Source organism: Myxocyprinus asiaticus, chromosome 6 (genome assembly GCF_019703515.2).
Source record: "Myxocyprinus asiaticus isolate MX2 ecotype Aquarium Trade chromosome 6, UBuf_Myxa_2, whole genome shotgun sequence".
Lineage (NCBI taxonomy): Eukaryota > Metazoa > Chordata > Actinopteri > Cypriniformes > Catostomidae > Myxocyprinus > Myxocyprinus asiaticus.
The window spans coordinates 33,784,977-33,807,588 of record NC_059349.1 but is presented as its reverse complement, the minus strand read 5'-3'; the positions used below and the strand labels follow the sequence as shown (position 1 = coordinate 33,807,588).

The following is a 22,612-nucleotide window of genomic DNA, read 5'->3' as shown; positions in this document are numbered from 1 at the left end:
TAATAATTTTGCTTATTGTTTGGTCTATGCGGTTCATGGTAAATCTCAATGTAAAACTATAGAGTAGGATATAGACCATATAGAGATTTAGTGTGCAATCATGATACACTAAATATTGTGATATCAGAAGTACTTCTTCAGTCTCTTATGTAGCAAGAAACAGCTTTTATATTTTCTTCATGGACATCTTGTGAATAGGCACCTGCGTTTTTTCCCCCTGCAGGCCTTGATGACCTTATTGGCACTCAGTAAGGTGGGGTGACAGCTGTAGCACTTTTGTATATTGGAAGAGCTATTCTTGGTTTAACTCAGCATCCTGTGGGCTGGGATTCGAACAGGAAACTGTCTTAGTTCAGGAATGAGCAGGGAATTCAGGAATTCTCTTTTGACTTCCTCCACACGGAATACTGTTTGAATTATGTTGGGGATTCAAGCAAAGACTCCACCCTCTAGCTTGTGTATGAGCTGAAATTAATTTTTCTGAAGAATGTTGTTGTTGTTTTTAAATATTCTTATATTTTTTATATGAATTAGTAGTTATGGTAGTAATTAAATTGCTTATTTTCCAGTCCCTTTTATTAAAAAAATGTGTCCGTGTCTTCTCTTCCACAGAGCATTTGCAGAATGAAGAGAATTATGGGCAGGCATTGGACAAATTTGGCAGCAACTTCATTAGCCGAGATAACTCTGATCTGGGAACAGCCTTCATCAAGTTCTCAAGCCTCATCAAGGAGCTGGCCGCTCTGCTCAAGAACCTGGTGAGGGAAAATGAACAGATTTACCTCTACGAGGAAGACAATGGATTTTTACATTCCTCATTCTTGTCATTTTCATTTAAAATGTACTTTATCATAATATAAGAAAAGGCCACTATGTGTATTACAATAGTACTGGCTAGGTGACAAGAGATACTAACAGGACACTTGTAAGTAAATATGTATCTTGTTCACCAGCAGTCTAAAGCTTTTTTCAGAAGATATTAAGCTCAGTTGTCTGTTCAGATTTTATCTTGAACATCTAAAAAACACTTGGTTTAACAGCATTTAATTTGTTTATTTAGATAAGTAGGATGACTTAAAATCAACCAACACTCACTCACTCACTTCAGTTTTGGCAAGTCTTGTCTTGATTTTATGTTTAGCTATTTAAAAAAGTCTTAAAGAAATATTTTTTCTTATTTACAACTTGATGTCTGTGGACAGAATGTGTGGTCTGATGTTGAGTACTACAGATAATAATTATTAAAGGGATAGTGCACACAAAAATAAAAATTCTGTCATCGTTTACTCACCTTCATGTTGTTCCGAACCTGTATGACTTACTTTTTTCTTTGGAATACCAAAAAGAGACGTTAGGTAGAACGACAGCCTCAGTCACACTTTACTTTCTTTGTATGGAAAAAAGATCCAATGAACATTAGTGGTGATTGAGGCTGTCAGTCCCTAACATCTTTTGTAAATAAAGGTCAACATGAGGGTGAGTAAATTATGACAGAATTTTCATTTTTGGGTTACAGTTGTACAGTTCAAATTATAAATATCCTGGAATATTCCTTTAAGGCCTATAGTTGGATTATAGCAGTTTGTGTCGATGTAGTGAGTACCCTGATCATTAGCTGAGCCTCCTGCTATCTGATTCTGATTCTGATTTCTCCTCTGACTTCTCTCCTTAGCTTCAGAGTCTCAGCCACAATGTCATCTTCACCCTGGACTCTCTGCTCAAAGGAGATCTGAAGGGAGTGAAGGGGGTAAGATTTAAAATCCTGCTTCTGGACTCAACTAATTGGAATGGCCCCCCTCGTTGGAACACCCTGATTTACAGCCCCATACCCACCTTTAATTAGTCGCTTTGGACCAAAAAACATACATCGTAAATTTTGCCAGAGTTAAATTACAGGGTTCTTTACTGTCCACTGTCCTTTATACAACACTGTGCTGAAGGAATGGCCACTGTTACTGCTAGTTAATAGTGTGGGGGTGTTTAATGCACTTGCCTGTACCGGTTGACTGAGGTAAAGGGCTTAGGTGTCAGACAGACCACTCCTGTCAGCCAGCTGTTGAAGGCAACATGTAGTGATTGTGAAAATTACTTACACTAAGTGTAGGGCTGCCTGTCACACTAAGTTGTTTTAGAAGGACTCTCTGATTGTTTTCACATTATCATGACCCAGGCTAAGAGCCTCAGCAGCATCAGCTGAATTTCTGAGTAGAAGTGTTGAGGCTTCACATTTTGCTTCACAGTAGACAGAGGATACATATCTACCTACCAGCCCCCATTCTCTCTCTCTCTCTCTCTCTCTCTCTCTCTCTGTTTTAGTTTGGAATGTATTTAAAGCATTTGCAGCTTAGCTGTTTACAAATAATATAGTGTAAGTTTTAATCAGTATTTTTGACTTGTTATCCAGTAAAAATATCTAAACAACCAAGATTTTAAGACTTATATTCAGAGAATATATATTGAATTCAGTTTATTGTTCCTACCGTATTGGCATTTTGTCTTTGTTTTAAGCATAAACCTCATGAAATGTATGCTTAAAACAAGAAAAAAACATTTGCCAATGGGGTAAGTAGAATAATCTGACAACAAACAAGAAAAACTGTGTCCTGGTGTACCTAGGAGAACTGGTGCTGTTTTGAAGGCAAAGGTGGTCACCCCAAATATTGATTTAGCTTTTTTTTTAATGTTAACTGGACTTTGTATGATGTTAATTGATCAATAAAAACTATTTGTGGCGTTCAATTTGAAGACATCCTCACAATGCAACATTTTTCACAAGAGCCTAAATCTTTTAGTACAGTATATACAAGTTCTATCAGGAAGACTCGCAGACTTGAGTGAAATTGAAGATGACATTTATGTGATGAATATAAAACAGAAATGCAATGTCTCTCTTTGGCATAAGCCCCATCTGGTGGTCCGAAGAAGTTGTACTCCGAACCGTCATATCCTGCCGGAGATAGGAGGCAGGGGCGAGGAGCCTACCCCCATGCAGGACGGGACTCAACTGGTGGTGGTGGGGTGGTGGAGGTTGCCGTGTTAGCACACTGAAACAGCAATGTGATAGATTGTGAGCAGACTAATAAAGCACTGGCTTACATGTGATTAGCTAGGAGTTACCTAGCTAATGGTGCGATGATGTACAGCTGCTAGTCTTCCCGCTAGAACTATGCTGCGCTTACATTTCTTGACAAAGAAAGGTCAAAGGGGTGACTTCAAAATCAACTTATAAATGAAGGTAAAAAGAAAATAATAATAATAAAAATGTATAAGCAAGAGCAATAGTGAAATTGAAGCAAATTTTTAGTGATTACGCTCTCTCACACACACACATAAACACACACACTCACACTCATACTTCGTCTCTCTCTTTCTATCTCATTCTTTCACCCTCTTACTAAGCGGAAATGAAAGCATTCTCTGATGCCCTTATTGACAGAGGCAGCTGAAGAGTATAAGTGCCATCACTGGAGGATATTATCAGCTCTCTCTAAAATCTTTCCCTGCACTAGAACAGATGCCTCATAAACCATTAACAAGCACCCACACTAATGCTCCAGTATGTGTAACCAGGATTCGTTCTTAGCTGGAGGCTTAAATTGCTTGAGGAAATGATGACAAAACACAATGTTTTGTATTCAGTGTCATCAGCATTACAGCAAAGCACAGAAATGCAAAATAGAGTGGAAGACCAACCTGAAGACCTGAGTACACAAGCTATAGACCACCACTGAAAATGCTTCAGCTGTGCATTTTTCTAATTTAATGCATTTTGTTTTACCACAAATCATATTATCTGCATAACGATTTGAGTGAAAGGTTGAATTGAAAATTTGGTATTTGGTGTGTCCCTATTTTTGCTTCAGTGACTACATGCACTCATACTTGAATGGACTCCGCAAGTTTGTGCAAAATTTGATGAGCAATCTGCCTTTTTTCCCCAAAGAGTTAACCTGGTAAATGTCACAAATTTGCTTATTTGATCAGTGACCTAGAATCTTTAATATTTCATATTAATTTTACATCATAACCTTATTTCCATTTTTTCCCCCCAATATTTTCAGTGTGGACTCAAGACTTTCAACACTGTATGTGTTTTAATCCACTGTGTGCAGCTTGCACATGAAAAAATGACTCATTTTTTTCAAGTTTGCTTTTCATACGGTTTAAAAAACAGCACAATAGATAGGAACTTTAAAATAGTAACATGAATGGCAGCCTACATAAGAGCGTGTCATAAAAGCATGGAACAGTGCACGGTGAGATCTGTCACATCTCTTTATACCCTGACTTCCATGTTTTCAGAAGCATAAACTGCTGTAAGCTTCTGGATTCTGCTTCAATAGTCCTTGTATAAATATATTCATGCTGTAAACAAATGTATGCTCGTGCCCTTGAAATGAAGCTAGCAAGTTGATACACTTTAGGTAAAATAACACAGCAAAAGGATTGAACAAAAACATCCCAAAAGCCTTACAAACTGTGTTTTGTGATACATTTTTGGCTGAGCAGATGAATAATTGGATAATAGCAATGTGGAAAAATTTGATTAGTTGCTGAGAGTGGGAAAATCTGATAAAACTGTCACAGTTAGTCCATGAAAGTCTGGGTTTCTGGGTAGTGTTCAGAAAATGTTATCTCTTAAAATCTGATGATTTCTTTGTCATGTTTTATATTGTGTAATAATGTACGCAGCCTAAATTAACAACTGTGAAAAGTGGTCTATAACTCTGCATAATAAACCTGATTACTTCTTAACTATTTATTTTATTTTCCCCAATACAGGATCTTAAAAAGCCTTTTGACAAGGCCTGGAAAGACTACGAAACCAAGTTGTAAGTATCTTTATAGTGTAACTGTGTTTATTACAGTGCAGATATTAGTCAAACATTCTGGTTAGATTTTGTTTTTTTTTAACTCCATGCCTAAGTATTAAACTTATGGAATACATTTTGCCTGAACCGCTACAGCGGTTAACCTACAGACTTCATTCAAACAATGCTTTGTAGATATTTTCAGATATTTTAATTTTTGTTTTTCTAAACTTTACAGTTTTTAAGATATTACTGATGCAAGTCTCCCAAAATCTAGAATGTTCAGCATTTTAAATTTAAACAACAGTGACGACGTCATCAAAATATTTGCACACTCAATTGTATGATTGGTCTTCTTACACTTGCTTGCATTCTGAATTGTAAATGGCCTTGTCTTCCTTGCATATATTTAACCATTTATGCATGCTAATTGACAAGACAATGGAAAAGCGGTTCTGATGCAGCATTTCATTTGACAAAGGCCTAAAAAAACCTACAGTAAACATGTCTAAAACTTTAACCCTGTTCTTTTGTTGCCTTGCAAGCACTTATATTTCTTTCAGGAAATGCTTATCTAACAATATTTGCTCTTTAATAAATACATGTTTGTCTAATGTAATGTTGTGATGTACAGCAGTTTTAGGCAAGGCTCAAACGAAACAGTAAATCAACATTATAGTGAGAGGGCCACTCCGCTTGTGGTAACCTTAGACTGAACCTCAGCTGATTGTTTTTGTCTTTCATGTTGTGTTTCTTGTCTTTTATTGCCATAGCACAAAGATTGAGAAGGAGAAAAGGGAACATGCCAAGCAGCACGGCATGATCCGTACAGAGATCACCGGCGCAGAGATCGCAGAGGAGATGGAGAAGGAACGACGAATCTTTCAGCTGCAGATGTGTGAGGTGTGTGTATGTGTGCACTTGTGTGAATTGAAACTTTCTCTCTCTTTCCTCAAGTACATTTGTTGCCCAGGAAAGGTTAGCCTGAGAGACATTTTTGATTGTTCAGTAAATTTAAATGATCTTCTTTTCATTTATGATGTCTTTACTTGAGGTGTTTTGAGAGGCCTGGTGATTTTCAGATGCATTCTCATACACTACATGGCCAAAAGTATGCAATTACTCCCCCGTCTAATTTTATGGGTTTGGCTATGTCATCTGGACCTATTACTAACAGGTGTGCAAAATCAAGCACATGACTATGCAATCTCCTTAGAAAAACATTTTCATTGGATTGGGGCCCTTTTCTGTTCTAGCATAACAATGCCCACATGCACAAAGTGAAATCCATAAAGAATGGTTTATTGGGTCTGGTGTCTGAGAACTTGACTGGCCCCTGCACAAACACCTGAACCCCATGAAAGCTTAAGATGCAAAGGAAGGATCAACTCCCTGTTAATGCCCATGGTTTTGAAATGAAATGTTTACCAAGCACATATGGGTGTGATGTGTTCAGATTTATCTCTTACACACCAGCCCAGCACTACAAGGATAGACTCTTGACATTTACATCATGCTTTGTCTGGTGCGGTTTTCACGGTGAGAATTCTTTCACCTTCTCATCATTCGCTGGAAGTCTATCCATTTATGCCAGATGTGTCAGTGTGGAGCCTTTAAATGCAATACTTAAAGTTGAGCCATTTCAACCACTTCAAAGCAAGTGTTTTTTGTTCTTTTAATAGGGTGTAGAATCTAAAATATAATTTGCTATCAGCACAAAAAAGCACAACAAAAGTGTGTTGTTAGATGTGCAGTGTCTCATGTGTGTTTTATTTTCCATGGCTTCCAACAGTACCTGATTAAAGTGAACGAGATAAAGACCAAGAAGGGAGTGGACCTCCTTCAGAATCTCATCAAGTATTATCATGCACAGTGCAAGTGAGTATTGCATTTTCTCACTGATGTAACAACTGTTGTGTTAATTCCTAAGAAATAGCTTCTAGATTAGTTAATATGCAGACATAATATCTTCAAAGTATCTTCAAAGTGTTTGAAATTACATCAGACCTACCAGTACTTACTACAGACATAGGGGCGAATTCACTTAGAATCAATTGCACCTGCCGATTGCAGCATTTATTTACATGAGCTTTTTGCATTATTTTAGCTGCATATTGACTAAAGGAATCATGCAAATTGGTGCTAATGCACCCAGAAAATTGTGGGATCTAAGTGTTAGGTGATGGATGCAGCAGACTACCAACAATCTGGCATACTTTTCCAAAGACTGTACATCATGCTCCACCACTGTGATCAAGACACCTGAATCGGCGCCATAAAATGCCCAAAGTGTATTCAACTACACCACGTTTTTGGTTATATATCTGCTGAATATATGCTCACTCTTTTCCATCATTCAGTTGCTGCTGCCATAACCAATAGAAAATGTAAACAAACATCTCTTTTAAACAATGCCATTTACCGCCTGCTTTCTGTGGGCGATAATTGTTAATTAATTAAATGTTAATTGCTGCAGGCAAATAGCACAAAGTTTTGTAAAAAAACTTGTCTATAATAAATCTAGTTTACATAGAAATGAGAAGTGTTTGTGATGAAAAGAATGACAAAGATTTTCAATGCATTTAGAGCCTGGTTAAACTGCATTGTGGGTGATTAACAAGAAGATGCAGGTTTTTGCACATAGATATCGTGTACAAAATTATCGCAACTTGCTTAGTGAATTCGCTCCATAGTTACTAAACATAGATATTTGACATGTTGAACAATTCTATTACAAGTATTATTAAGTATCAATATTTTGATTTGTGTTTAACAGAGTTGATGTCTGTTGTTTCAGTTTTTTCCAGGATGGCTTAAAAACCGCTGATAAGTTGAAGCAGTATATCGAGAAGTTAGCTGCTGATCTCTATAATGTTAGTTTCCCTCTTATTTTGTACTTCTTTAGTTCCTGCTCAGGACTGTTTTGCAGTAGTCTGTTATTGTGTAAGCTCTGTTATTATAAAGATGTACCTATAAGAACAATTTGAATATATCAGATATTCTATTATGAGATATATATTATGAATATATGAGTACACGAGAGTGGAATATTATTTCATATTCAGATGGGGGAAAAGTGAAACTCAAACTGTTCCTTTTAGGAAGTAATAAAAGTCCACTATCACTGCACTTCTGAAGAGAGATTATACTATTATATATAGAGCTAAGACATTTAGACAGAAGGAAATGGCAACATGTTTTTGTATTATTCATTTCACCGCATATTTTAACACAATAAATCTGTATTGTCAGATAAAACAGACTCAAGACGAGGAGAAAAAACAGCTGACTGCTCTTAGAGATCTCATCAAGTCATCCTTACAACTGGACCAGAAAGAGGTAGGTACACCAGACTTATTTCCTGTAGATGTTCCCCAAAGACAGTGCTTTTCAACTCCTTTTGACCCAACTTAAAGACATATCAAGTAGGAACCAATACAGTCCCAAAATTGTTTATCGTACAAAAGTAACAGGAAATATTCTTAAAATCCAACATTAAATCAAATGTAGTGGCTTCTGAATTTTGAAGGTTTCATGATCTCAATAATTTACCGCACAAAACCATCCTCGCGTCAGATTGAACCCATATTTAATGTAGTCTGCGACATATTTTCTTTTCCCTTTCATAGTTTTGTTGTTGATTGTCAAGGATTAAGAGAAATTACACAACCTGTTCATGTTGGCATTATAATAATTTGTCTAGCTTCTACGTAGTGGCACACAACTAAGCTGCAAAATACTGAAGAGTTTGACTGGATGGTCTTTAACGGTAACAACAAAATAAATGTTACGGTTTTTTTTCTCTTCATTTTAATTGTTCATAAATCTATTTATTTTACCAACCTAACTATGTACAGTTATATGGTTAGTTACATTTTATGATTTGCATTTAGCATTGTTTTCCCTGCAGTCCACGAGCCTATCAGAACAGACCTGCGACCCACTAGTTTAGACCCACTGCCAAAGGATAATCCACATAGACTTGATGAGACCCTTATATTTTTGATTTACTGATCCCAGAGATAGAGCTATCAAAACACTGTCCACTGCCCACAGGAGAATCGCCTTTGTGCGCAACATTGGATTTACATGCTGTTCTCAGCATTATAAAATGATTGAGTCCAGATTTAACTGCTTTTCATACCAGAATTTGCCATAACATTTACAACCTTTTTTTTTCCATACAATGAAAGTGAATGATGACTGAGTCTAACATTCTGCCTAACATCTCCTTTTGTGTTCTAGAGAAGAAAGAATGTCAAATGGGTTAAGAACAGCATGAGTGTGTTTAAATGATTGCAGAATTTCAGAATTTTCATTTTTGGGTGAACTACCCCTTTAAGTTGGCTCTTATTTGTATTTTGTGCACAATAATACTCTCACATTTAAGTTTCTGACTTTTCTCCTCCTTTTTTCTTCACTGCCTTCCAAATGAAGTCTAGGAGAGTAAGTGCATAAAAGTAACATTTAAGGGGCTATTCACACAGGACGCATTCATGCATTCAGTTTGAGCTATTTTTTATTGTTGGTATATGCAAACCATATACAATACACAAATGGAATATTGAGAGTTTTAAATGTTTATTTAGCAAAAGTGTATGGGATTTAATCTGCCTACATATTCTGCTCAGTTCCATTTCGGAGCTTTTTTTGAATGCTAGAACATGTCCTATGTGAACGACCCTTAAGGGTGCTTTTTCCCAAACTTATTTTATTATATATCGACTTAACAGTAACATACCTTTTGTAAGCTGTTTTTTGTTTTGTTTATATTGTTGGCCTTTATTAAAATTTTAAAGTTCAATCAGCTTATTATTTCTGTAATGACAGCAATATTTGCTCAGTGCTGTGACAAAAGGAGCAGTAAATGAGATTATGACTGTTTTGTTGTGTTGTGTAGGATTCTCAGAGCAAGCAGAGTGGCTACAGTATGCACCAGCTGCAGGGCAATAAGGAGTTTGGCAGTGAGAAGAAGGGCTATCTCTTTAAGAAGAGTGATGGGTGAGCTCGCACACCAGTTCAAATGAAATGCAGTCAGATGTTTCTGTTTTCTTAGGAATTCTATGTGTTGTGTCACTTAATTGTCTCTTAATCGTGCCTAATGGGATTGGCTACACTTTAATCGACTGATTAAACATTAAAAAACACTACTGATCACGGCTTCTTACAGCCTTGAACTGTAGAGATACTCAAGTACCCATATAAGTGGCACCAAGAAGTTTTACCACAGAAGCTATAACATTAACTGCCTTCTGATTAACCCTTCCATGCTGTTCCAGGTCATTTTGAACTGTTACTACAGTAGGGCTGTGAATCGATTAATCTGTGATTAATCACGATTAATCATGGTACGTTTACATGACAAACATTAAAATATAATCATACTCTGTCTCAAAGAACTTGCAAGAAATTGGTTAGTCATTATTTATTTTAATTATTTAAATATGTACATGTTAAAATGTAAAACATTTTGCAGATAGAGGTAATTAGAAAACTTTTTTAATCCATTGAATCTTCATTCTGTTTGTCATGATTAATATATATTTACATATTGATTAAAATAATAATACTGCCAACAAGTATAAAAACATTTGAACAAGTGTTCGTGTGAAAACCGAATATTTGAGTAATTTTCAATGTATGCAGTCTTCCGAGTCATCAATAATATCACCTCAGTGAATTAGAGAAGAAAGAAATCACTTGGCATTAATGACAAAATAAAAAAATAACCGTATCAATTATATTTTCATCTGTAAAAATAAATCGAATTGTTTTTGATTAAGTTAATCTTGTTCTGCATTGTGCATATCTCTATGATTTTGGATCGCTATATTTAATTGTGTAATTTTTAATCAAGTTTTGATATGTCAAAAAGTAAAACACTACAGCTAGCATGAAATAAAACATTGCAGGAAATGAAGGAAGATGTAAACTGCCATCTCTCGTGCTCCCTCTCTCTCTTGCGCACTCTCTCTCCCTGCACGTCACATCGATTGTACACGGTGCATTATGGGCAAGATAGCGTCAGCGAGTGTACATCGGCTGTACACTTGAAATCATAGTGCAATGTGGTTAAGAATGAGTGAACAAATGTAGGGAATGAGATATAGGGAACGAATTTGGACACCACTACAAAATGGCTGACACCCAAAATAGTGCACTATACTGTATAGTGGTTAGGGGGTGATTTCAGACACAGCTCATGTCTCTCACACATGCCCAGTCACAAACAGCAAATTGTGACTCTAGAGCTGTTATTTGTCACATAGGGTCAATTTGTCCTAGTAACAGCTATGCTGGATCTTTAATTGGAACAGCAGAGAAGGGTTAATGATATTATATACAATCATTTCAACTTCTTCTCAGTTCCATTTCTCACCATGACATCTTTGAGATGCTGAGGAAGAGTGTTTTTTCCTTCCACAGGATCCGTAAGGTGTGGCAGAGGAGGAAGTGCTCTGTGAAGAATGGCATCCTCACCATCTCTCATGCCACAGTGAGTACCACACAATCCCATGTCTTTACTATGCAGTAGTACTGGACAAGATCTAATCACATTTTGAGAGTAGCTTGCAGAATATGCAGATACAGTATTTTCATTTAAAGATAGGCCACGTTGGAACCATAACTTAGTTAGAGTGCATGTTCTGATATACTGAGCTGTGGTGCTCATGCGGATCATGTGAATTCGAATCTGGATTGTGACATTCCCATATCCTGTTCCCCCTCTCTCCACTCTACTGTCAATAAAAGTAACAAATGGCTGAATATAAAACAGGGTAATTGGTCTCTAAAACAGCATTGTTTTTTGTCATGTTCCACCGTTTGCTGCAGCACCACACTGTGAAATTACAGAGACAACTATTTAACTTTGCAAAATGTCAACATTTATTGGAATATATAGCAAGCATATATAGACAGTTCGGTTGCCACTGTCAAAGATCATTGTGACATGCTAGTACTCTAGCATCTTTACTCTCTTTGCTTTTTTTTATATTAAGTGATGCAAACAGTAATAAGTAAGCATATGCTCAGTGTGACTGAGAACGCACACAAGCTTTTTCAATGCTTGCTCAGTCTGACTGCCGCCACTCGTGTTATATCAAGTATGCTAATTGTTGTTTAATTCATCATGACATCCCTTTGCTGTTTCTTTTACCTTTGATTCAGAGAGCAGAATTTACCTTATACTCTGGAAAATGGGCACCATACAGTTCATACACAAAAAAAACTGTATTTATATTTTCAGAGGCATCATCAGATATCAGATGAGACTGCAGTACAATTGCATATTGAACCATGGGTACCAACCGTACAGTTTTGTACAGGAACTGTTTCACCCTTACTAGTGATACACTGCCGTGCGATAGCAAAACGCAGTAATAACACATTTAGTCTATGATCTATCCTGTGACATGGGTTTGGCTCTACTATGCTCAGATTCAGAGAAAATGGAGTCTGAAAATTGCAGTAACTAAAAAATCCACACTAAAACAAGTAACTTTGAAGCCATTTTTTTCCTCAGTTTCACTGTTGGCATAGTTACTGTGTTTTTCCTTTGTAGGGAAACACAAAATCTTTATCAGACCTAAGACTTTCAATCTATTCAGTTTAGCACTCAGTCGAAACTCTCACTCGCCATGCACAGGTGTCGATGGGGGTTAATGCTGCCCAGTTACCATAGCAACATGCACCCGGTGTGATCTGACTCATACACTAATGATATTAGCACGAACAAGACCCAGCATGCTCCGGCCCCAGGTGGTCTATGAGTCTCCTTGTGTAATCTGTTGTAAGGATGCTGTTGCTCAGCAGATGCTGTGTGGAGCAAATGCATTTTGCACTCCGGTCTCTGTGGCAGTGTGCTCATATTCCTGTCTGATAGCATTTTAATGTGCAGCAGTTTTCTGCCATGATGTCTGTATTTTTTTTTTTCATCAACTTTAATGTTATCTCACAGCACTGGTATTTTTGTTTTATATGACCTTTATATGGTTTTAAAAATATAATAAAGCAGTCTCTTTGTATTAATTATTTAGAAACAGAACATCAGGTCATTATGGTTGTTGCATTTATAGTGTACATTTATATTGCACATGTTTACTGGATACACTACATCAAGCATAGTGTACAGATAGTTACACTATACACTACCGGTCAAACGTTTTGAAACACTTGACTGAAATGTTTCTCATGATCTTAAAAATCTTTTGATCTGAAGGCATGTGCTTAAATGTTTGAATTTAGTTTTGTAGACAAAAATATAATTGTGCCACCATATTAATTTATTTCATTATAAAACTAAAATGTAATAAAAAAAAAAAAAAGTTTTTGAAATTGATGACTCAGACCAAATAATAAAGAAAAGCAGCCAATAAGTGCCCAACATAGATGGGAACTCCTTCAATACTGTTTAAAAAGCATCCCAGGGTGATACCTCAAGAAGCTGGTTGAGAAAATGTCAAGAGTACATGTCTGCAGATTCTAGGCAAAGGGTGACTACTTTGAAGATGCTAAAATATAACACAGTTTTGATTTATCTTGGATTTTGTTTAGTCACAACATAATTCCAGTAGTTCCATTTATGTTATTCCATAGTTTTGATGACTTTACTATTATTCCAAAATGTGAAAAAAAAAATTATAATAAAGAATGAGTGTTTCACAACTTTTGACCGGTAGTGTATGTTTGATGTATACATATTATACAACTAGATACATATTAATTTGAATCAAGTCTTAAAGGGATTGTTCACCCAAAAATTAAAATTCTGACATCATTTACTCACCCTCATGCCATCCCAGATTGCATGACTTTCTTCTTTAGCACTCAAACAAAGAATTTTTGAAGAATATCTCAGCTCTGTAGGTCCTCACAGTGCAAGTGAATGTGTACCAAACTTTTGAAGCTCCAAAAGCAGCATAAAAGTAATCCATACGACTCTAGTTGTTAAATCCATATCTTTAGAAGTGATATGATAGGTGTGGGTGAGAAACAGATCAATATTTATGTCCTTTTTTACTATCAATCTCCACTTTCACTTTCACATTCTTCTTTTGTTTTTGGCAATTTGCTTTCTACCTGCATATCGCTGCCTGGGCAAGGAGGAGAATTTATAGTAAAAATAATTAAATATTGATCTGTTTCTCACTCACAACTATCATATCACTTTTGAAGATATGCACTGAACCACTTGAGTCTTATGGATTACTTTTATGCTGTCTTTATGTGATTTTTGGTCACCATTCACTTGTAATTTGAGGACCTGCAGAGATGAGATATTCTTCTAAAAATCTTTGTGTTGTGCAGAATAAAGAAAGTCATACACATCTGGGACGGCATGAGGGTAAGTAAATGATGAGATCATTTTATTTTTTGGGTGAACTATCCCTTTAAGGTCAAACTTTCCATCCAGCATGTTTACTCATTAGTTTTTATCTCAAACAGTTGTTCTTGTGTTGGAGGCTCCAGTTGCAACCAATTACACGTTATGGCTTCTTTTTAATGTTATGATTTCTACGCTGATGCTGTGTAAGAACTGTCCCAGCAGTCTTGTATTTCATCACTGCTGTTATTGTTGCCAATATGGAGCTGTAGCTGTTTGTTTTGCCACATTACCTCCAGCAAAGGCTTTCATCTCAAGAGCCTGTTTGTAGATTTGTGTGTGTATGTGTGAGCCTCTTGAGTTAGATGCAGTGACTACTGCACATGTACATTAGTGTCTTTCATTATATTCCTGTGGCAGCTGATTTATAAAAGAAACAAGCCACTCCAGTCTGTGTGTTCCAGTAATTTTGTGCCTTATTGCTTTAGTATACTGGTATATTGTTCAGAATAGTCACACGTTATATTTAATAACATATGCATCAATGAATACTGTATATTAAAATATTATTTAGGCCAAGTTAACTTCCATTATTGTTTTTATTTCATGGTAAAATTATGTCTTATATGTAGATACCTTTGTACAGTAAGTCTCTTTCAGGCTTTGTGTTATGTTTGTTGAACTACGGGTCACTCACTCACTCTTTGATTACCCATTCCCCCCTCTGTCCAGTCCAACAGGCAGCCAGTGAGACTGAATCTGCTGACCTGCCAGGTTAAACCCAGCGGAGAGGATAAGAAATGCTTTGACCTCATCTCCCGTGAGTGAATTTCCCGTGCTAAACTACAGATTACTTCCATCCGTGCCAAGTGCTAGCAAGGCCTCTAGTAGACTAACTCCATTACAGAGGCAGAGAGCTCTAATTGAAGGGCAGATACCGTAATGCACTTCTCTCCCCTAAAAACAGCATCCATCTCCCTCTTTCCGTCCTACAGATAATCGAACATATCATTTCCAGGCAGAGGATGAACAGGAGTTTGTGATGTAAGTGTGAATGTGTGAGGTTGTGAGTTGATACCATCTGTTATTTCTCTGTGCTTGTGTTCATGAGTGAGAACAAGATGCAAGTATATCAGAGCCTCCATGTGTTAATGGGATTAATGTGTGTTTGTGTGTATAGAAGGGATGGGCAATATAGCTACAAAATGTCTCAATATTTAAAAGAGTTTTTCTTTCAATTGGAGGAACCAATATTTTTACCAAACAGCCATTGCAGCCAATTATACAAAAAATGTTTAATGCAATAAGTAAAATACAATAAAATCTAGCACATTTTCCCACATTGTTTTTCAGCTAATGAACACACAAATAATATTACATTTTTATTTATAAGCAGTAATATGACAATAAACAGCTATAAAGGTATATAATCTATGACCCTGTTTCCACCTGGTATTACAATGCGTCTTGGGTGATCTGATCACATGTGGTCAGGTGAGACACATCGCTGTTTACACCTGGTCACTTAAATGCGTCTCCTGTGTTCACGTGTTTGGATTTGGAGGGGAGGGTCTCTATTTCATGACAACATACATCAGTCACTATGTCAGTTTGTTACTGCATGATATTAATTAAAATTAGGTCAGAAAAAGTAAAAGAAAGCACGAAAAAAAAAATGGCGCAATGTTTCTCCCAGATGTGGTTGAAATTTAATCTAAGCACAAACGCAATATGTCAAGCAGAATTATACGTTATTTTAGTGGATTACCTGTATTAAAGGAGCTTCAGATGTTCATGCTTCTCTCTTCTGAGTTGATATAAAACACACTAAAGAAGATCCATGAAGTTCTCATAAATGTTTATGTATCCGCTTTTTTACATTTTCGGTTCGGACGGTTATTTACTTTTAAAGACGGACACCATTTTTTTTTACTGGAGTTAAAATCAGAGATGATATTAAAACCAGGGACTAATAACTAATTGTTTTTCATTTCATTTCATTCTGAGCAGAAACTGTATTTTTTCGCTCCGGTTGCAGCGTTCTGCTGTCTTCTTTCCAATTGGTAACCGGTTAGAATGAAATTAAAGAACGATTATTAATGTTCTTTTTTTAAATAGGCATTACTCTGTGCTAATGGGTGATGTACCAGTTGCAGTGTTGCCAGATCGCTCAAGAAAAAAAGGGACCTGGTCTGGAAAAACACACTTAAAAGGAGAGAAGACTCTTATTTTGGGCAACAGGAAGTGGTGTAATTCCAACAAGTTTCTGTGATAAACCATTTACACTTTGGTTTCATGAAAAAAATGACTAATTATAACCGGTTACTGACATTTAAAAATAAAAATGTCACTCCGGAACAATTGAAAGGAACTTCTGTTCTGTTCTGCAAAACATTTTGTTTTTTGTTTTCATTTCTTAGAACGTTTTCAATTCCTGATTAAAAACATCACTATTGTAACGCTCTCGCAAGTCACGAGACAAGGAATTGTTGTAAAACTAGTCATATGGCACAGTCTTTAGGAAACTTGGGCCAAATACAGAGATGCAAACTACTCACATTTTGGCTAAAGTGACCTTTTTTGAAGCTAATCTGCCCAATTGTTTGGTACAATTGTCGACATTTTACTTATTAAATCACTTGAAATGGGTACTTTAAGTTTAAACTTCTTTAAATGTTTTTTAAAAAAATATTTAAGTACAATAAACAAATCAACTGAAAATATACCCCTGGAACACCTGCTATGACTTTGTCAAGTTTTCAACTCTTATGAGATTGCATCCCTGCAAATTAAAAGTACGTTAAAATAATTGTCAGAAATATATCATGAATATTCAATATATTGCCCAGCCCTAATGTATAGTATATTTTGTTGTGGATTAGTATGATTGTCTGTCTTTTTATATGATATATACAGGTGCATCTCAATAAATTAGAATGTCGTGGAAAAGTTCATTTATTTCAGTAATTCAACTCAAATTGTGAAACTCGTGTATTAAATAAATTCAATGCACACAGACTGAAGTAGTTTAAGTCTTTGGTTCTTTTAATTGTGATGATTTTGGCTCATATTTAACAAAAACCCACCAATTCACTATCTCAAAAAATTAGAATACATCATAAGACCAATAAAAAAACATTTTTAGTGAATTGTTGGCCTTCTGGAAAGTATGTTCATTTACTGTATATGTACTCAATACTTGGTAGGGGCTCCTTTTGCTTTAATTACTGCCTCAATTCAGCGTGGCATGGAGGTGATCAGTTTGTGGCACTGCTGAGGTGGTATGGAAGCCCAGGTTTCTTTGACAGTGGCCTTCAGCTCATCTGCATTTTTTGGTCTCTTGTTTCTCATTTTCCTCTTGACAATACTCCATAGATTCTCTATGGGGTTCAGGTCTGGTGAGTTTGCTGGTCAGTCAAGCACACCAACACCATGGTCATTTAACCAACTTTCGGTGCTTTTGGCAGTGTGGGCAGGTGCCAAATCCTGCTGGAAAATGAAATCAGCATCTTTAAAAAGCTGGTCAGCAGAAGGAAGCATGAAGTGCTCCAAAATTTCTTGGTAAACGGGTGCAGTGACTTTGGTTTTCAAAAAACACAATGGACCAACACCAGCAGATGACATTGCACCCCAAATCATCACAGACTGTGGAAACTTAACACTGGACTTAAAGCAACTTGGGCTATGAGCTTCTCCACCCTTCCTCCAGACTCTAGGACCTTGGTTTCCAAATGAAATACAAAACTTGCTCTCATCTGAAAAGAGGACTTTGGACCACTGGGCAACAGTCCAGTTCTTCTTCTCCTTAGCCCAGGTAAGACGCCTCTGACGTTGTCTGTGGTTCAGGAGTGGCTTAACAAGAGGAATACAACAACTGTAGTGTCTGTGTGTGGTGGCTCTTGATGCCTTGACCCCAGCCTCAGTCCATTCCTTGTGAAGTTCACCCAAATTCTTGAATCGATTTTGCTTGACAATCATAAGGTTGAGGTTCTCTTGGTTGGTTGTGCATCTTTTTCTTCCACATTTTTTCCTTCCACTCAACTCTCTGTTAACATGCTTGGATACAGCACTCTGTGAACAGCCAGCTTCTTTGGCAATGAATGTTTGAGGCTTACCCTCCTTGTGAAGGGTGTCAATGATTGTCTTCTGGACAACTGTCAGATCAGCAGTCTTCCCCATGATTGTGTAGCCTAGTGAACCAAACTGAGAGACCATTTTGAAGGCTCAGGAAACCTTTGCAGGTGTTTTGAGTTGATTAGCTGATTGGCATGTCACCATATTCTAATTTTTTGAGATAGTGAATTGGTGGGTTTTTGTTAAATGTGAGCCAAAATCATCACAATTAAAAGAACCAAAGACTTAAACTACTTCAGTCTGTGTGCATTGAATTTATTTAATACACGAGTTTCACAATTTGAGTTGAATTACTGAAATAAATGAACTTTTCCACGACATTCTAATTTATTGAGATGCACCTGTAATTGTGTGTGTGTCAATGAAAGCGTGTGTATGTTTGTCCAAGTTTTTTTTCACATAACGTGTTATTGCATGTACTTGTCCATCTGTGGTGGTAAAGCATGTGATTAATGCATATATACTGTATGTGCATGTGTGATGTGCAGATGGATCTCAGTGCTAACTAACAGTAAGGAGGAGGCTCTGAACATGGCATTCCGTGGCGAGCAGAGTGCTGGAGATGACAGTTTGGAAGACTTGACCAAAGCCATCATCGAAGATGTGCTACGCATGCCCGGGAATGAAACCTGCTGTGACTGTGGCGCGCCAGGTTAGCAAAGTTTGTCTGAAAGTTTGTTTATGGCAAAACAGTCTTAACCTGTGGCATCTGACACAAGGTCCTCACTTGAACTTATGCAGCGAGGATTCAAAATGATGGCCATATTTGGAAGAGCAAACTACTATACTAATACTACTATTGCTGCAATATAAACATAGTGTGTACTGTTTACACCATATGTGAATTTTTTGTATGCATGAAATACCCATATGACCTACTACATGTGACATTTTTACACAAAATTGAATTACAAATTAGAAATATATTTGTAACTGTATTTATATCCAGTATGATAACTGGATGCTACTCGCATGCAACTTGATGAGGTCACATGACAACAGTGTAGCTTACTCCTGTTTGAAACATTTATTATTGCATAATACCTAGTGTTTCACTCACTATTTTTTTTTTTTTAAATAGTAGGCAATAAACTGTGTGTACAGCACAGTATTCAGAAAGAAGCAAGTTAGTATTCCTTTTAGAACACAGCAAATGTTTTATAGATTCAGGCGCCACCTTGTGGTTCCAAAGTGAAAGACAGTACACACTGCCCTCAGAAACTATAATGGTCCCAATTGCTTTCTATTCTATATGCTGTAGAGCCTAAATGGTTATCCACTAACCTCGGCATCCTGACATGCATCGAGTGTTCAGGGATCCACAGGGAAATGGGAGTCCATATTTCACGCATCCAGTCCATGGAACTTGACAAACTAGGCACTTCTGAACTCTTGGTAATCTTGTAATTTACACTACCAGTGACATATTTGGACACACTTGACTGAATTTATGTTTCTCATGATCTTAAAAACCTTTTGATCTAAAGCCTTATGCTTAAATGCTTGAAATGTATTTAGTTGACAAATATTTGTATTAGTAGTCTCTATGTAGAATTTTTTTTTAAACTAAAAACATTTTATAACTTTGACTTACATGACTTTTCGCCATGTAATTGTATGTACAATATGTGCACTTGATTCCATTCAGCCTTACACAAATAATCAAACTTTTATCTATTAATATCTGAGTTAGTCAATTGCTATCCTAATTGCTATCATTTCGCAGCTGGCTAAGAATGTGGGTAACAGTAGTTTTAATGAAATATTGGAAGGGAGTCTGCCGAGTCCATCACCAAAGCCAACACCATCAAGTGACATGTGAGTAACCAGACCACACAGCACACTTTAGAAAATGTGAACTACAGACCTTTTGCTATTAAGATGCAACCCTGTTGTCTAATTTATATGTAAAAACAAACACTTTTGATACAATTTGAAATAACGTACAAAAACCAACCCTTTAGGACAGAGAGAAAGGAGTACATAAATGCGAAGTATGTGGAGCACAGGTTTGCTCGCCGGACAGCCACTACAGCAACGGCCAGACAGGGTGATCTATATGAAGCCGTGAGGACTCGAGACCTGATGTCCCTTATTCAGCTCTACGCTGATGGAGTGGAGCTCATGGATCAATTTCCAGAAGCTGGACAGGTATAGAGCTCTGAGTAATGTTGAATTATCTCTGTCCAGGATGGAATGACTGATTTATATGCTGCAAATTTGGTGGTGATAAGATTTTTTGATATAAAATAACTGGTGTGCCCCCTTGCAGATAACTAGTTGTTAATATGTGGTAAATTTGTAGCAATGATTGCCAAACATTTGCCACAAGGGTTTGCCAGGACACAATACATGTTAGTAAGCCCTGCTGAAAAGACCAGCTTTCAGCGCTTCTTCGTGACAGCAACAGCTCAAATGTGAATTTTTCCACCTTGTGGACCCACTATTTAGTGCAAATAATTCCAGGCTCATGCACATTCTGATGTGCGGTTAGAAAAACCGGGCTGTGCGCGTTCAAAGCTTGAGCACTCTGTTGATGATGAAATTTACGACACGCGTCTGTCCAAAGTATACTTTGGGCTTTAGGTTGGTTAGTGATGGTTTGGTGCTGGTCTAGCTTGTGGACCAGCATTGCCATGTTGTACACCAGCAAAACTTTCCTTTTTTGGTAATGCTAGTTAACCAAGGACGTTTTGCTGTCAAAAAGCCTTGATGGAACACTAGCATTCTTGCATCCCATGTTGTGGACCAGCATTCAAAACACAACCAGGCTGGTGATGCTTTCTTTACTCTAAAACCAATCTTCCTTATATGAAAAGAAATCATGTGTCTGTTTTACACTGCTCAAATCACATAGCTTAAACAATTTCCTGTCACGTCACGTCCATTTATTGTTCTACCATCATCTGAAACTCACTCATTCACATTTGGTCAATCATAAGAGTATGAAAGGCTTTTTACAGCACATTTAAATCAATTCAGGTAATTCTGAGTGATGTTATCTAAAGCAAATCTGCTTCTGACAGTATTAAATTACTGTCGACAGGACCCAGGAGAAACTGCTTTGCACTTTGCTGTGCGGACATCTGACCAGACCTCACTGCACCTGGTGGACTTTCTTGTCCAAAATAGGTACTATACAGAGTACTCTGTTGTGTGCATTAAATAGCCCACTAACACTCATTAGGACAGAATAAAGCACAGAGAGGGTAATATGGATCTGTCTCTGTACAGTGGAACTCCAGACAGACAGACGGATAGTGGAAACACTGCTCTGCATTACTGCTGCACATATGAGAAGCCAGAGTGTCTAAAACTGCTGCTCAGGGGAAAGCCATCTATTGACCTAGGTAAGTGCAAACATAATTTGTGTGTTATCTTTAGCCTATCAATATCTCCCCCTCTCTTTTTTACTGTCTCTCAAGTCTCTGTACAGTAATATTTATTTTACATTTTGGTTCTTCCATTGATGAACACAAGATTTAGAACATTCTTTGGAACATTCTCAAATCATGCTGGAATAACATAAATCATCAGGTTTTGCACAGACTTGTGGAGTCCATGCCAGCTCAAGTGCATGTTGTCATTTAAAAAATTAAGCAAATACTTACCAAATACTGAGAAATTTTGAAATGTTCATTTATTTATTTATTTTTATAAACTTTTCACTTAAATTGTTATGCTGGTAATATTTTATATATATATATATATATATATATATATATATATATATATATATACACACACACACACACTGGCGGCCAAAAGTTTACCAAAGTAATTGGTACTTTTATTCACCAAAGTGGCATTCAACTGATCTGATTTATTAACTGATTAATAAAGTGAAAAATTACTATTACAATTTGAAAAAAAAAAAAAAAAAAAACTTCTTAAACTACTTCAAAGAGTTCTCATCAAAAAATCATCCACGTACAGCAATGACAGCTTTGCAGATCCTTGGCATTCTAGCTGTCAGTTTGTCCAAATTCTCAGGTGACATTTCACCCCACACTTCCTGTTGCACTTGCCATAGATGTGGCTGTCTTGTCGGGCACTTCTCACACACCTTACAGTCTAGCTGATCCCACAAAAGCTCAATGGGGTTAAGATCCATAACACTCTTTACCAATTATCTGTTGTCCAATGTCTGTTTCTTTGCCCACTCTAACCTTTTCTTTTTGGTTTTATGTTTCAAAAGTGGCTTTTTCTTTGCAATTCTTCCCATAAGGCCTGCACCTCTGAGTCTTCTCTTTACTGTTTTACATGTAACTGGTGTTGAGCAGGTAGAATTCAATGAAGCTGCATACTGTGGCGACTCAAAAACAAACACAAAGACAATGTT

General features: G+C 36.8%; 2 protein-coding genes across 3 annotated transcripts in view; one reads left to right on the top strand and one right to left on the bottom strand.

The window, feature by feature from the left end:
• LOC127442139 (uncharacterized) overlaps positions 1-22,612 on the bottom strand; it is a 439,805-nt gene that overhangs the window by 360,048 nt on the left and 57,145 nt on the right. The window lies entirely within an intron of this gene.
• asap1a (ArfGAP with SH3 domain, ankyrin repeat and PH domain 1a) overlaps positions 1-22,612 on the top strand; it is an 80,841-nt gene that overhangs the window by 40,571 nt on the left and 17,658 nt on the right. For both annotated transcript variants that reach the window (XM_051699925.1, XM_051699924.1), the window contains exons 5-21: positions 613-758; positions 1,673-1,747; positions 4,783-4,832; positions 5,585-5,714; positions 6,604-6,689; positions 7,609-7,684; positions 8,064-8,150; positions 9,712-9,812; positions 11,238-11,307; positions 14,869-14,956; positions 15,132-15,180; positions 18,759-18,922; positions 19,532-19,665; positions 19,997-20,088; positions 20,235-20,421; positions 21,317-21,402; positions 21,505-21,620. In XM_051699925.1, the coding sequence (XP_051555885.1) occupies positions 613-758; positions 1,673-1,747; positions 4,783-4,832; positions 5,585-5,714; positions 6,604-6,689; positions 7,609-7,684; positions 8,064-8,150; positions 9,712-9,812; positions 11,238-11,307; positions 14,869-14,956; positions 15,132-15,180; positions 18,759-18,922; positions 19,532-19,665; positions 19,997-20,088; positions 20,235-20,421; positions 21,317-21,402; positions 21,505-21,620 (1,737 nt within the window). The remainder of the gene's footprint in view (positions 1-612; positions 759-1,672; positions 1,748-4,782; positions 4,833-5,584; positions 5,715-6,603; positions 6,690-7,608; positions 7,685-8,063; positions 8,151-9,711; positions 9,813-11,237; positions 11,308-14,868; positions 14,957-15,131; positions 15,181-18,758; positions 18,923-19,531; positions 19,666-19,996; positions 20,089-20,234; positions 20,422-21,316; positions 21,403-21,504; positions 21,621-22,612) is intronic.